The 16450-nt window shown below is 44.8% G+C and overlaps 1 protein-coding gene across 1 annotated transcript in view; it reads left to right on the forward strand.

Moving 5' to 3' along the window:
* Positions 1-11709, forward strand: part of Nckap1l (NCK associated protein 1 like) — a 45967-nt gene extending 34258 nt beyond the window's left edge. Inside the window, exons 23-31 of the mRNA XM_021182905.2 lie at positions 169-266; positions 383-476; positions 626-708; positions 959-1039; positions 3787-3880; positions 4706-4822; positions 5247-5356; positions 6986-7075; positions 11182-11709. Of these exons, the coding sequence (XP_021038564.1) occupies positions 169-266; positions 383-476; positions 626-708; positions 959-1039; positions 3787-3880; positions 4706-4822; positions 5247-5356; positions 6986-7075; positions 11182-11313 (899 nt within the window). The 3' untranslated portion in view covers positions 11314-11709. The remainder of the gene's footprint in view (positions 1-168; positions 267-382; positions 477-625; positions 709-958; positions 1040-3786; positions 3881-4705; positions 4823-5246; positions 5357-6985; positions 7076-11181) is intronic.
* Positions 11710-16450: the final 4741 nt, after the last annotated feature.

The following is a 16450-nucleotide window of genomic DNA, read 5'->3' on the forward strand; positions in this document are numbered from 1 at the left end:
CAGTGAGAAGTGGGGAAATTGTCCCATAGGCAGCCAGGCCTGCCACCTATACATAGGACTAGAGATCCCGCCTCCCCCCCCCCCCCCACCGGTTGCCCATATTCTTTCCTTCCTAGACAACATTTTAAAAATCCAAGGACCTGTGTCCCCTTTGAAATTCTATTCCAGAGATGCGAGCCTTGGCTGAAATTCTTGGTCCCTATGGCATGAAGTTCCTGAGTGAAAACCTGATGTGGCATGTGACCTCTCAGATTGTGGAGCTGAAGGTAGGTAGTATGGCAGGGGCCTGGGAAAAGGTCTTGCCTTGGCACCGTGGGAGCTGGAAGATAGAGTGTTGCTGATTTATCTCCCTGCGGTATGCCTCTGTTTTCTTCAACTGCAGAAGCTTGTGGTGGAAAACATGGATATTCTGGTCCAGATCAGATCCAACTTCAGCAAGCCAGAATTAATGGCATCTCTGCTGCCCCAGCTAACAGGTAAACAAACACCGTTCTAAAGGAACTACGAGGGAGTCACTGTGAATGTTGGGGGCTTTGAGGAGCTGGGGATTAGGCTGGGCCTGGAAAAGCAAAAATCATCACCATTCTCCCTTATTCTCTTTTCTCACAACACACTTCCTCTTCAGGGGCTGAAAATGTGCTGAAACGAATGACCATCATTGGGGTGATTCTCAGTTTTAGGGCCATGGCCCAAGAGGGACTTCAGGAGGTGAGTGGGGGAAGGTTATTGCAAAATCCCTAGGCCTCTCTGCAGATAGGGTTTATGTGAATCATTGTGAGCATGGAGGGGAGGTGGCTGAGCTTGGCAGAGATTCTTCAGATACCTGAATTTAGAGAACTTCCGGGCCTCGGGGGATGGGGATTGGAATCCTGGCTTCTTAAGTCGAGGCCCCCTTCAGGTCAGTTTTGATCTCTGATTTTGAATTCGCTCATTTTTTTTTTTTTTTTCCTCTCTATAGGTTTTTTCTTCCCACTGCCCTTTTCTCATGGGCCCCATTGAGTGCCTGAAGGAGTTTGTCACCCCTGACACAGACATTAAGGTAGGGGTGCAACTTGGGATTCAGTTAGATGACTTAGTGAAGACAAAAGTTGTCTATAGTATCTTGCAAGGAGCTCTGAAGAACAAAAGTTGGGACTTAAGGGGGGAAACAAGGTGGGCAGACTTTGAGAGGTAGAGGGAGAGAGAGAGGAGAGGGAGAGGGAGGAGAGGGAGAGGGAGAGAAGGAGGAGAGGGAGAAGGAGAGAGGACAGACCCATATTGGGTACAGAAGAAAGTGGAAGCCATGAGAGACTTGGGGAAACATCTATGTGGGGAGATGGGTAAGATCTGGAGTAGTATAGGTTTTCACTTGAAATGAGCAATATGGAAAGCAGATGCCAAGTTCCTTGCAAACATATCCCCTCCTTAGTCAGAAGTACTATTTGTAAGATTTGTTCCTTCCTTTCCCACCCACCTCTGAGGGGTACCTCAGAGGTACCCCTGCCTCAGCCTTTTCTCCCTCTCAGTTCTTAAATATCAGTCCTCCCCTAACATCTGTTTCAGGAACCCATGAGGCATAGGAGAGGGAAAGTTTGAGAGAGGAAGAGAACTTGGGGAGAGAGGGAGGGAGAGGGAGAGGGAGAGAGGGAGAGAGGGAGAGGGGGAGAGGGGGAGAGAGAGAGAGAGAGAGAGAGAGAGAGAGAGAGAGAGAGAGAGAGAGAGAGAGAGAGAGAGAGAGAGAGAGAACAGCTTCTGCATGTGAACGGAGTTAACTGTCCATTCCCTCCACCCTTGGAATTAGCTTGCCTTTTGAATCATCTAGTACAAACAAATGTGTTATGCAGGAAATACAGCCAAAGCCTGGGGACAAGTTCCTTCTGGTATAATGAACAGGCTATTTCTCTTATGATTGATTCCTTTAAAGGAATCCTTGAAGTGGTGAGCTGGAAGAATTAAAGAAGGTGTTAGGAACTTCCTTACTTGGGAATCAAAACTTGTACAGAGTTCCCTCCTTTTTCTGCCCCAAATCACCTGGGGGTCAGGTGAAGGGTGACACTTGAGTGGGTTCTCCGCCCCTGTTGGAAGGTTGATTTGATGCATAGCTCTGGTTTCCAGCAGTTGCTGATGACAAGCTGAGTGCTCCATTCAGTCAGGAGTTTGTCCAGCTCACATCATCTGGACGGTTCTGATTTTTAGGCTCAACTTGCTTGAGAATATAGGCAGATGGGTAGAGAAAGGGAAAGCCTGGAGGAAGGTCTCTATTATCTCAGAGATAGAGTAGAGGAAGGGAAAATGAGACTTGTCAACCATCCCTTTCTTCCTTCAGTACCACCTATGATTCATTATGTCCCTGATATGCTTGGCCTGTGGCCATAGGCAGGCGGGTCTAAGGGATTTAAATAAAGGGCTGAGCAGACGGTGGCTTCTGTATTGGTACTATTTACAGAATGTGTTGCTATGACATGTGTGGGGCATTTGTGAAAAAAATGTGCCTTAGAAAAACAAAAAACAACAACAAAAAAACCCCCCAGAAAAAAGAAAAACAAACCTTCAAAAGAGGTCTAAGTGCTTGGGATGGGAGTCATGATTTGAGTTGCATCCTGAGAACTCAATTCTGAGTACAACGAATGAGAGATCCAGGTATCAATCAGTCAGTCTCTATTGATGCCTTGTATATGTGTTCAGCCCTAGGCAAAACACTAGGAAGATGAAGAAGAGTGCAAAGATCTGGTTACAGTAAAGGGAGAAGAGGGTAGGAATTCTGTTAGTCACTAAGGTTGATGCTTTACCCATATATTCTGTTATAAGTGTCACTGTCCCCCTTTTACAGATGAGAATCCTGAGGCTCAAAGAGGTTAAAACCTTTAGACACAGGGATGTCTAAAGGTGGTAAATGGTGGTGGTAAGATTTGAGCCAAGATCTATCTCACTTCCAAAAGGCCTTCTCCCTCTACTATGCCACAGGATGTTTAAAATGTGGACTCTGTTTGGGAAGAAGCCACATGTTTTGCTTCCCCTCTGAAAAGACAGCTAATACCAGGTGTTGCGTATGGTCTGTGCTTGGTCAGTAAAACAAGAAAGGAAGGAGAGAGGAGTTGAGACTGAGTCAGGGAGGCCTACAAGTCTTGAATTAAGCTTGAGGGGTGCTCATAACTCAGATGTAAACAGAGAAGAGGGAACAACATTAGAGACTGAAAGGACTTGGACCAAAGCATGAAAGAAAGGAAGTGGTAATCTGGCACAAGTGAATAAGTAACCTTGGCTGAACTGATTAAATGAAGCATTTAGGAAAATAAGGTTTTCCTTGAATGCTAAGCAGTGTGTGTGTATTCATGTGGGTTTGTCCATTTGTGCGTATGGGTGTATGCGCATGTGTGTCCTCAATTTTTCTCCACCTTATTTTGTGAGATAGGATGTTTCATTGAACTGGTAGTTCATTGATATGGTTAGGATAACTGGCCAGTGAACCCCAGGATCATCCTGTCTCTCCACTCTGGACCCAGAGCCAGGGTTATAAATGTACACTACCATGCACAACTTTTTTTTTTTTTTATGTGGGTGCTGGGATTCAAATTCAGGTTCTCATGCTTGTGCAGTAAATACTTTATTGACAGCCATCTCCACAGCTCTGTAAAGCAGTTTTGCCCTTTGCAGGCTACAGAAAGCTTGAGATGGCCATCTAGAAAAATAACAGTAAACTATAAGTTAAAATACCACGACCTAGGTTTCCTGGCTGCTGGTAGCTTTGATCAAGCACCTCTCCTATGCTAGAATTTCTCTCCAGGATTTTGTTTTGTTCTCTATCAGGTCACCCTGAGTGTCTTTGAGCTGGCATGTGCTGCAGGGGTGAGCTGTGACATTGACCCAGCCTTGGTAGCTGCCATTGCCAATCTGAAAGCTGGTAAGATGGAAAATGGGCAAGGAAGGGCTTGTGCTCCACTTTGGGCAGGTGGAATGTCAAATTAAAGAAGGTTTTGTTTGGGGTTGTGAATTTAGATGATGTAAGATGGGATGTAAGACAAAATATAGTCCCTAACCTTCAGAAGATGTTCACAGAGGTGATTTAGGTTTTGTTGATCAAGCTGAAGAAGATAGTTCTGAGTGAGAGTCTCTTGTTCAACAACTGCTCAGGAAACTTATGGTGAGGTTGGGGAAATAAGATCCATGCAAACAAATCAATGAGAGAACAACTCTAGATAGCAGATGATCTCACACTAGGTTGTGTGGAATGACATCCAAGTTCCCCACAGTGATCCTGTGCACCTTCCAGTCCTTTCCCGGGCCCACTCTTACATGTTCCGTTACACGTTTCTGTGATTTGGCCCATGTGTTGTCATATATACCTCAAAGGGACCTGAATCTAGGGATTGATATTAAGCTCTTTAAATTTGCCAGATTCATCCGTTTTCTCCTCTCTTGATCAGTGAGAATTTTTTCTCCCCTTTCTGCCTCTCCAGCTCTTGAAGAAGCTGACAGGTATCCTTGGATGCCTGTCAGCAGAGCTCTTAATGGGAGTTTTGCTCTGCCATGGGCATGGGCAGGATTCTAGGATTTGAGGCTCACTATAACTGGGTACTTCTGTCTCCTTTAGTCACTTTTAACTTGTCTACAATAGATGCTAAATCATGTTAGAGATATTTTCGCACACAACTATACTTCTGTGAAGTAGGACCCTGTAGGAGATTATTCCAGTTTGCTGAGCTTACTTTCCCTTGTGTCCCCCCAGATAACTCATCCCCTGAAGAAGAGTATAAGGTGGCATGCCTACTCTTGATCTTTCTTGCTGTTTCCCTCCCACTCCTTGCCACTGACCCGTCTTCCTTCTTCAGCATTGAGAAAGATGGTAAGTAAGATGTAGATTTGAAGGAGTAGTGCTATTCAGGTTTCTGCTGGAGAGGGAGGTAGACTAAAGATAAGTTACTTGGAACATATAGACTTATTTAAGGGTGTAAATATCTATTTCAAAAAGCATTTGAGAATGTGTGCATAAAATTCTATTCCAAAAAAAAAAATACCATAGGAATATACTTCTTCTAGTCCCCAAATGACATTTAGTTGTTTTGGTGTCAATTAGGGTGGTCCAGCCTGTGGGGGAAGGGGAGGAGAGAGACTGAGACAGAGACACAGAGATAGAATCAGAGACAGAGACAAAGACTGACACAGAGACAGAGACACAGAGAAAGAGAGAGAGAGATTTTTCAGGTAGGGCCAGCTGGGCTGTTCATTTTGTCATCCTCTTTGTCCCTTCTCCCTCCATGCTAACCTAGGCTACAACAACAACATCCACTGTTTGACCAAAGCCATCATTCAGGTGTCTGCTGCCCTCTTCACTCTGTACAACAAGAACATTGAAACGCACCTCAAGGAGTTTCTGGTGGTGAGTGGAAGTTGTTTGACTTCATCTTCTGTAGAGTCTAACCTCCCATGGCATTCTTGCAGGAAGAGTAGAGGCTTTTAACCTTCCTGACTCTGGGACTTCAGCTTCTGTCCAGATATTTGGGGAGATGATTGGACAATGAGAAAGTTTTTTGTTATAAAGTCCTCTGACCTCCAGACAGACAAACATTTGAGGCTTTAAACTAAAGAGATTAAACTGATTTGTGATTCATCGTGTTGGTGCACATCAGAATATCCTAAGGAGTTTGTTAAAATAGACTCCTGATCTCTACCCCAGACCTCCTAAATTAGAATACAGAGTGAGGCCTAGCCTCGTGTTTCTAATTTGGTCTCCAGGAGATCAGAGATACATTAAAGTCATAGCAATGCTGAGTTTCACACCCTCTGGGGGCCCTGCCAACTCTATACTGTCATTCACCAGTTTTCAAGCTTGGGTTTAAATCATGAAACACTAGCATTCTCAACAAGTGGGCTTGGATTTTTGACTCTTACTTTGAGAACACTTGGACTGAGTTTCCAAGGCCTGGAGTTTACGACCACAGTAGATTCTGTGTAGATTTTGTCTGACACTCATAGAACATGTTTTTAGTCAAAGTTTGACTCTCTGTATCACCATCAATATTAGTTTTGCCCCTGGAAAAACACTGAATAATATTTTCCTCCCATAGTTGAAAGAGGCCCTAGAGTTTTCCACTCTGGATCCTTATAGAGGATTTCCATCCATATATTCTGCCTCACAGTCATCACCCTTATGCTCCCTGAGCATTCTCACCAATGGGGAGCCTCTTCCTTTGTGAAGCATGGCCTTGACTTAATAATTATGTCCTTATCTTTCTTCTTCCAGAAGGAAACAGCAGGTGACATTTTTTTTTCAGGAATTATACCCTTATTCTGAAAAGTACATGCCAGGTACATTAAGTTGGTTAGACGGTCTCTGTTTAAGCTGGGACAAACAACGAGACAGAATGAGCTCTAGCCATTTTAAAAGTAAAGCAGACTCCCACAAGATCTCCAAGAAAAGAGATCCCCAACCCTATCTCTTTGTCCCCTTGTACCTTGTTTGGTTGCCAAGCTCAGGTAACCTGGGTCTGGGCTATGTGATTCATACATGCTTCTACCTATTCCCTTGACCTATTGGAGGCCTGGCAGTAAATGGAAGTGACAGCCCCTTGGGAGATGATAGGAGGAGAATACTAAAACTACTATTTGAACCAGAGGTTCATTCTCAGTATTGGGGAACAGGGTCAACTGTAAACAGTCAGATGGCAGAGGTGTCTAGAGGCTGCTGATGAAAAGAGGTTACTCTTTGTGCACAGCATTACCAGCCTTTGTTCTAGGTTCTTCTCTGCCCCTCGTGCCCTTTTTCCTGGCATTTGATGAGCTTCTTTTGTCTGCACTGGCAGGCTAAGCCAGTGGGATTTATTTTGGTTTGCAGGCAATGTGTGTCTCTCAAACCTAGGGACCTGATACTTTCCCACCATGAGCTTTCAGGAACAGCCTTGCACTTCTTAAGGCTCCTCCTTGATCTTTTCTTAAGTTCCTGTAGCCTGAGGCTGTTCTATTCTGACCTCCACACAAATCTGTTTCTTTATAAATGCTTCCTCTGCAGGTGGCCTCTGTCAGCCTCTTGCAGCTGGGCCAGGAGACTGACAAGCTCAAAACCAGAAATCGTGAATCCATTTCTCTGCTCATGCGCTTGGTATGTATCTTGTTTAAGATGGTCTGGGAACAGAGAGAAAGGGCCAGCAGGAGATTCTTTTTTAGGGTCTTTGGGTCCCTGCCATATTATAACCAAAACATTTACTAAGAATTTAAGTCTGCCTGGTTCCTCTGGATCTGTGTTCACATTTTGGTGAACATTCTAGACTTGTCCTGTGATCCGAGAGCTGAACCTTCAAGGACTTCTAGGTACAATGGGATGTCACTTGACCCTAGCTCATGGGTCCCTTGTCTTGCAGTGCTCCTGAGTTTGACATGGAGGAGTGCAACAATGTCCTTTTTGGGTGGTTGTTCAGTATGCTTTTGGCTGTCTCCGACAACTTCCTACCAGTGTCTTGTCTTCAAGGATACTATGAAGAGAATACTGGATAGACAGAGAGAACTTAAAGGAGTTTATGGGGCTCACAGGAAGGAATTAATTTTGGTTATAAGGAAGGGAGCTTGGTAAGGCAGTTCATGCTCATTCCCTTGCTTTTCAAGCTGTGTGCTTGCCTCTCATTTGGCAGAAAGTTCCTGGAGCTCTGGCTGAGTTGACTTTAATGTGATTTCCTTATGACCCCGTTTCCCTCTTCAACATACTTACTCACCGTTTTCATCTGATAGTCCGATCCTCCAAGTTGGGCAGGTAGGGCTGCTGGGTCTGTCTAGAGGCCCTGCCCTTACCCTCTTCTTACCCCCTTCCCCACTTACTTTTCTCTGGCCCAGTGGGAGAGGATGTGCCCCAACTCATAGGACACACTCAAGATTTGTATGGTATTAGAGTTCTCCAGCTCACCCTACTGGGATGGACAGTGGGTGTACCAAGGATATATGGCTGTAGCTGAGATGTTCAGGTAGAGAAGTCTGTATGTATACAAACCCCTCAAATGGGATAGAAAGAAAAGGGGTGCTTGACTAAAACTGAATTATTCTTTTGTTTTGTTAGGAATAGAACTCTGATAAGTCTAAGAGTTAAAAAATATTTTACATTCATTTGTGTGTATATATGTCCAAGCAGTGGTGCATGTGTGCTCTGAGGACAACTTGCAGGAGCTGATTCTCCTTCTACCACCCAGGTTCTAGAGATCAAACTCAGGTCTTCAGGCTTAGTAGCAAGTATCTTTACCAGCTGAGTTAGCTCTCTGGCCCAAGTCTAAACATTCTTTTTCTTTTTTCTTTTTAATTAATTATTTTTTTGTTTTACATGCATTGGTGTTTTGCCTGCATGTATGTCTGTGTGAGAGTGTCAGACCTTGGAATTACAGACGGTTGTGATCTGCCTTGTGGGTACTGAGAATTGAACCCAGGTTCTCTGGAAGAAAATCCAGTGCTCCTAACTGTGGTACCATTTTTCCAGCCCCAGTCTAAGTATTCTTAGTTAAGTCTTAGACTTCAATGAATATACAGAGGTATATTTTAAAACTATGACAAAATAGATTTATTTATTTAGAGAGAGGTTCTCATGTGTCCTGGGCTGGTCTTGAACTTGATATATAATCATGGATGACTTTGATTTTTCTGGTTCTCCTGCCTCTACGTCTACAGTGCTATTATTCCAGGCATATATCACCATACCCAGTTTATTTTAAAATTTAATTTAATGTGGTATATGGGCTTAGAAATATAGACACAGACATTCCTGGGACCTGCCTCCTCAGGCTCCCTTCTTTAAAGACTGAGAGCTTGAGTGGTATCTATGTCTCAGTCAGAAAAAAGGCCTACCCATTTTTTTTTTATTATGATGGGGCGGGGAGAGGGTCGAGAATGAACTTGAAGTGTGCACATTTGTGTAGGGTGTGTGAGGGCTCCAGGAAGGAGGATGCTAGAAATGTGGTAGGCAAGCACTGCCCCCCTTCCTCTTTCTTTCCTTCTGTCTGTCCATCCTTCCTCCCTTCCTTCCTTTCTGTCTCTCTCTTACTTTCTGAGACAGTTTTACTGTGTTGATCAGTCTGACCTTGAACTCAAAATGTCCCTGCCTGAATCTCTGAGTGCTGGGTTTGCAGATGTATGTCTTCATGCCCAGCAAAAGCATGGCACTTTATCCACGATGGCATGGTTAAAATTAGGAGACATTTGAGGAAGTTCATGGTAGACATTAACTGCTCAATTAATGGGGCACTCTCTGTTTGCTGCTCACTTTTGTTTCAGGAGGACATTCCTCTGGAAGGTGGTAGGTGACTGTGCTGTGAATTGCCTATTAGCCCCACCTCCTGTGCCATGATCTCCACCCCCAACCCTGCCCTAAAAGATGGGGAGGTTCCTGTCCCTGGCAGGAGCAGAGCCAGGACCAGGCACATTTTGCTGAGGTGAAGATTGAGGGACTAGCTGCTGCAAAGCAATTTAAATGCAAATGTTTCCATAGAGAAACTGGAGATGATTGCAGGGAAGGCACTGTGTTCTGAGTTAAAAGGCTATTTGTGTAATCCCACAATCTGGCCAGCACCTCCCTCCCTGAGGGTCTTCCTGTTCTTACTGTCCAACATGAGCATGGCCCACCCCAGGGTTGACAGCCTGTTCCTGGCATGGGTTCCTGGGGAAAGAGGTGGCATTCTCAGAATCAAGAACTTAGATGTCAGAGCCATTATCTGAACTTAAAGGTAGAGAAATGGTGGAAGAACAGAATGAGATTCAGGTTATATAGGCTGATTTGGGACTAGAATCCACGTCACTGGGCTACCAGTCTAGGGCTGTTCTCAGTGCCACAGAGAATAGGAAGCCATGGACCAGTGACTCTTTCGTGAAGCTGTCACCCTGACTGCATCTGCTGCCTGAGGGCTGGAAATCTCAGTAAACAAGGAACTCCCTCTGTTACTGGACTTTGGCTTGGGACTTCAGAGTTTATTTTTGTTAGTTATTATTTCTTTAATCTTAATTTTTAACTTTAGTTAAATTAATGAAATAATTAATTATTTTAGGCAAGGTTTGCTATGCAGCCTTGGATAGCCTGGTATGTGGCCCAAGCTGGCCTCAATCTCATGACACTCTGTCTGCCTTAGCCTTGAGTTGGGATGGCAGGCATGAGTCACCACATCTGACTGGGGCTGTGGTTTTGACAGAGGATTTTCTTTCCTCCAGGCTATGTTGCTGCTCTTTTGAGGCCATTGTGTGCACTGTGTGTGAATGTGTTGTTTTCGAATAGCAAAATCTTTCCGATGTAAAAACTTGAAGTGTCTTTGAAGAGAAGTAGAAACATGTGACACCAGACACGATAGATTCTTGTTCCTTAGTGGATATGCAGAACTTGAAATACCACACAAATTGGGGGAGGCCCACCCTGTGGATTGCCAGAGGATGTGGGACTCCTCTCCGGGACATGATTTCTTGAATGAACAAGTTCTTTTTATTTATTTATTTATTTATTTATTTATTTATAATTTTTTTAGAGTGAACAAGTTCTAAGGAAATACACCCTGCTTCTCTCACCCAGATGGAAACCCAGCTCAACCCTAGGCTGTGCTGCTGTTTTGAGCATATGGCATCTCTGCCCATTTTTACAGCCTCACTATTACCCTTAGTCTCATCTAGGCATCCGATCTATCTTCTGTTTAGCTATGGGGACTGCTGGGATTGCCACAGCATAAAAGCTTCTAATTAAACTAATTAATCATGCCTGGTCCTTTATGTAGCATCCTTACTGCTCCCCAGGTGCTGGCTGGGAAAGGGAGGAACCGTGGCCTAGTATAAGAGTATAAGAGGACCCATTTGGTTTTACCCCCGCCCCGCCCCCCTGGCCTGCAGTGGTGATTGTTTCTCTGACTGTAAAGCTTTGAGATGAGTGAGCACTGCAGTCCATCTTAACTGTGCTGCCCACGTGTGATTTAGTATCCAGAACAGGAGAGACTCTAGGAAAATGGTTTGTTTGTTTTTCTTTTCCCTTGCCTTCTGTTTCTGTGCCCTTTACATTATCCCTGATGGAGGGGATGGGCCATTGAAATGGAGCTCAGGAGGATACTCTGCCTTGGGGAGCCAGATCAGGAGCCAGATCAAGAGCCAGAGTAGGGGAAGAGTGAGTCAGATTTGCTCACTTTGAAATCTCAGAGTTGCAAAGGGAAAGCCATTGTCAGAGATGTCTTCTGGGAGTCCTCACCTCTTGGTTGTATGTTTCAGGTGGTGGAGGAGTCACCTTTCTTGACCCTGGACATGCTGGAGTCCTGTTTCCCTTACGTTCTGCTACGCAACGCCTACCGGGAGGTTTCCCGGGCCTTCTATTTGAACCGTCTGCCAGCCAGTTCCCACTGAGGGCCCTTTGGAGGTGCCAAGAACCATGCTGCAGTGAAAGTTGCAGCCATTTCTTCAAAAGGGGAGAAGAGTGGGAGGGAGCCCAGGGAGAGACAGGTCAGGCCCCACAGCTGAAAGGGATAATGAGGAATATCCAGGGCTGAGGAATCATGGAGAAGTGGACAGGCTGGGGCCATGGAGGACAATTTATAGATAAAGGAGTGTGGAACCACATGTATGAATTTTTAACCATGGGGTGGTGGTGAAAAACCAGTGACCTACAAGCATATTGTGTATCTTCTGGTGACTCCAGCTTCAGCTCTGACAGGCATGGGCCTCTCCGACCTTCATCACTATTCTAGGATAATGTTGGCGGGCAGAGATGATCAATCATCATATTAAACCATAATGAGCTTATAATCCTCCCGCTGGAGCTGCTATTGTCTCCTGCACATTCATTAGGACGATTATCTCCTCTCCTCCTTTTCCAAATGTGTTCAGCAAATGTCCAGCCTGCTCCTTCTGCAACAGAGCAGCACAGGCACCCACTTCTCTTTCAAGGGCTCTTGGTCCATCTTGCCTTGACTCCATTCCCCACTGTGGCAAGGGGAAAGTGTCCTCCCGAGTTATCATGGCCAGCGTACTCCCCTATCTACTGTGGGTAAAAAGTGTATCTCCCCTGTTCTCACCGTGCCTGCTTTTCCTTGTGTGTCTCCATAGCCCAGATCAGAGGGGCAATCCAGATCACCTGACAGCCAAGTAAAACAGACTCAGGCTTTCCCTCCTACACCATTAAGGGGGGCGGTATTCTACCTCCTAATGGGTGGGACTAACTTAACCCCTAATCCCCTTGTCAGTCTGAGTACAGCTGTTGCTCCAGGCAGGGACTTCTCTTGTAGATCTTAAATTTCCCATACCTCATTAGGTCAGAGGGCCCAAGAGTAGGGATCCTTGAGGGAGTACAGGCTGTTTCAACTTAGCCCTTTTCTGCACTAATTAGAATTTCAAGTGTCACAGAGCCTGGGGCATTTAAGATAGCACTAACTGGGTTTAGTAACTCCGTGGCAGAAAGCAGTTAACCCCATCCTTCATTCACACAGTCATTGCCAGGGAGGCTGGAGTAACAGATCATATGTGTCACAGGTCCTGAGTAGTTGGAATGGGAAAATATAATTAGCCAGTTGATTAATTAGGGTCATGCCCATGCTTCCATTATGAAAAGGAAGCAATTGTTGTTGGCTTTCAGCAAAACCATTCAGCTTTCATTAAACCAATTTGATAGCTGTTTTGGGATTGTGTGTGGATGTTTGCTTTTTATTTCTTCAGACCTGGGGTTAGCCAATACTTCCTTCACCTGACACACATAATCAACAAACATTTTTGTTAGTAACAACTGTCTGCTCTTTAGGATAGATGCAACAGAGACTCTAGCTTCATGCTTCAGCTAATTGTCCTTCCTTCCTATGAAGAGGACATTATGTGCAAAGGGATAACTCAGTGTCAGACCAGCTGAGACTGCAAGCACAGCTGATGAGGAGAGAAAGGCTCAGGCATATCTGATCAATGACACCTCTTCTCTTTTCTCTTGATTCACGGTCTTGTTATGTAGCTCAGGCTAGCCTCAAATTTATAATCTTCTCATCAGCCTCCAAGTGGTGGGATTCTAGGCATAGATCATTATACCCTGCTGACCCTACACTTTATATCTCTACTTGGTTCTTCTTCTTGAGGGGGCAAAGAGACTCCTTTTTTCATGTGCATGGAGAATCATTTACAAAGAACCTCTCAGAGAATAGCTAGAGAGGTAGGTGATAGAGATAGGAATAATGTCCTTTTGTTAATTAAAAAAAATCAAGATCTACACGTACTTGTAAGACATAATACAGAAAGACCATGTTGTCTACCCTCACACGATTTCACTCAATGGTAACATCTCATAATACTCTAGTTCATGGTTACAACCAGGATAATGGGGCATTAATATAACTCACTGATCTCATTTAGGTGTTCCAGTTTTACTTACACTGGTTCCCTGTGTATGTATACGCAACACTATCATGTGCAGGCTTGTATATCTGTGACAGTCAAGACACAGAGTAACTAACTCTATTACCACACAGATTTTATAATCACCCCCATTTCTCTCTTGCAACCCACCCACATCAACAGATTTGTTTTCTACTGCTAAAATTTCGAAATTTGACATAATCTCCTTTCACAGACGTATAATTATGCCCACACATTTATCTACCACCTATACTTTTTCAAATCATTTTTCTATACCTACAGCAATTCTGCAAACTAGGCAGGGAAGACTTCTATACTGCAGGTCAGGACATATTCAGTGACAATGACTTAATGAATCAGGCCATGTGTTGGACTGAGCTGGAACCCAAGTCTGATGCTTAGTCCTGGACTTTCTGCCTGACAGGGTACCTCTTTATAAAATTCAGAAAACTGTAGATGGAGCAAAGAGGAGAGGTATGGATGTCACTACCTGTACCAGCAGGAATTAAAGGTGAAGGGATGCAGGAAAAAACAGGATGCATCAGCATTTTAGGTACTTGTTCTTCCATGAGGAGGGTCTCTGACTTCTTACAGCCTAGGACACAATCAGCTATGGACTGTCTTTGTTCTGAGATCCCTCGATTTGTTTAACTTAGACCCTCGAAGAACTGAGGAGTGATGCTGACCCTAATTGCAGAGAGAGAGAGTTGGTTCTCTAGTCTCAGTATTTTCATTAATGTAGTGCTTTCATTAAGTCCCCATTAGTTTCTTTGCAGTAGTGAGATGAAATTATTCCTCTCACCAGGCCTGGGGGAGATTTAGCTGCTGAGGTGCTATCTTTGGTTTGAGCAGCAGGGATGCTGCCTTCTTCTGTGTTGTTCTATCTAGGAAACAGGTAAAGAGGGCAGCCTCCAAGTGTAGCCTGAGGTCTGGACAAGGAAAGTAGGGGTTCCCTCTGACATTTTACAAGAAGGAAACAAATGTGGCCTGAACACCAGATCCTGAAGCAAGGGTGGTCCCAGCTAATGACCAACTTTCTTAATCTAAGACCCTGCTACCTGGGTCTAGTTAATTCTTCCCTCACAAAGTTTGACTTTGTGAAGAGGCTGGCACATGGCTGAAATGTGCTCACGTTGTTGGGGGAAGAATGTTCTTCCAGCCCTCCTCCCCACAAGGCCTCTTGCCTCTCCCAAGTACCTGTCATCAGAGGAGGTGAAGATGAGTCCCCCTTCAGCCCCCACACCTCAGTGAATTGTCAAGTGTTCTCCCTCCCACCTGAATAGGAAGCAGGAGCTGCAGGCCAGGTTGCAGATTGGGGAATTCAGAAGTTAACTTGAGCTGAGTTTGCAGCATGGTAGAGACTGAAGAGCAGGCTTTTCTCTTGTCACTTTGGAGAGAGAGGATTGTGGGGCTGTCCCTTTAAATAGCATTCCTGTAGGAGGCAGATCACATCCATCCGTCACCTGCTGCCAAAGCATCACTTTTGGTCTTTATCAAACTCCAAGCTTGTTGGAAGGGATTGTGGGGCAAGGTGTGTGAGGAGGCAGACTTTCCCAGGGGTGATGGCAGGGCAGTTCAGCAGAAGCTGAACAGGAAGGAGGGCGATGAGGCTGGGGAGAAAGCCTAGGAAAGGTATGGGGGGGGAGGGGAGGAGAGGTGGAAAAGACAGGGAGAGAAGAATAGCTGATTTTTTGGCCCCTCAAATGGGACAAGAATACCTTCATATTCTGGTCTCTTTAGAAGTTCATAAAGCTGAAATGTGATTTCACTTCAGCTAGAGGGAGGAGGGTGAAGCTGAATACCAGAACATGTGACTAAAGAAAGTGAAAGCTAAAGAGTGGAAAAGGCCTCGGATCGACTTGGCTTTGACTTACAGGTTGTCTCTGTGGGACTGTGTTATTTCTTCTGTGCACACTTTTCTTGTTAAATGGAAAGGGAGGTAGATTTTATCAATGACCCCTTTCTTAAAAGGGTCAGGAATTGGGAGCCTAGGAGAGCTGAGCATGTCACTGTGTTGACATGTTGAAATTGTCTTTGTGTTGAAATGTTGAAAGTATACTCTGGAACCCTTCTTCCCTTTCACCTCCAGTTGAACACTCTGTCTGTATCAGAAAAAATCCTTAGTTCTAATAAAATCTTTGAGTTAGAGCATTTTAACTCTAATCCTAGTTCATAATTAATTCTTGTGTAGTTTCCAGCCAATCCCTTCTTCAGGTGATAAAGGAGCTGGCTCACAAATTCTGTAAACTACATTGTGCAAGAGTGATAGAGTCTCAGATGCTGAGGTCTCTGGTCTGTGATTACTTCTCTGGAGAGGAGGGAACAGTGATGTTTGTTGAAGTTAGATTGACAGAAGGTGAGGTCCCAAGATTCTTGTCACTTTTGGCTCTATCTCCAACTCTGCTGTAGCTTTCTATCTCTGTGCTTCCCAGTGGCTGCTTCTCCTGGCAGTTTTTTCACAGTGGGAGTCTAACACTTCCCCTCTGATCCTTTCTCTTCCTTCACCTGAGAAAAGAGGAGTCTCCACTCCATAGTTTAGAATATATGTCTCCTACCGGTCACCCCTCCTCCCAAACCGCAGAATTTTTGAAATGAAAAGTCACATTCTGGAACTCTGGATTAGTGGCTTGTTAGAAAACCAGCAGTCAGTGAATCCATTTCTATTTGCAGATTGCATGAGAGTTTCTACGGTGCCAAAGTAGGTGTTCATTCAGAGAACAGAGAAACAGAACTGGTTCCCATGGTGGGACACGGTTGGATGGAAGAGGTTTTGCCCTGTCACACAGTCTTGAGTTCAAATTCTACTTCCTTGTGTCACAAAATGTTTATTCAGCAGAGAGGCTGTTCTACACTGGGCCTTTAGCTCTTACTTTTTTTTTTTTTTCTTTGAATGCAGAATAAAATGAAGTCAGCTGGAACGGCTGCAGGCCTGAAGTCCAGGCTAGCTATCAGGCTTGCTTTCCTGTCTGTGTGCAGTTACTGGGTAGTTAAGGAAGGCATGGGGGCTGCTTGATCTGCAGAGCTTTAAAATACATAGAAATTCCCTCTGGGCGGGTGGCAGGAGGCACTGTGGGGCGGGCAAAGGAGGCAGGTCCGGAAGACCCGGTTGTGGGAGCTGAGGCCAGCTGTGGGATGCCAGCATTGCTCAGAG

The sequence above is a fragment of the Mus caroli genome, chromosome 15 (genome assembly GCF_900094665.2).
Source record: "Mus caroli chromosome 15, CAROLI_EIJ_v1.1, whole genome shotgun sequence".
In the NCBI taxonomy this organism is placed as follows: Eukaryota; Metazoa; Chordata; class Mammalia; order Rodentia; family Muridae; genus Mus; species Mus caroli.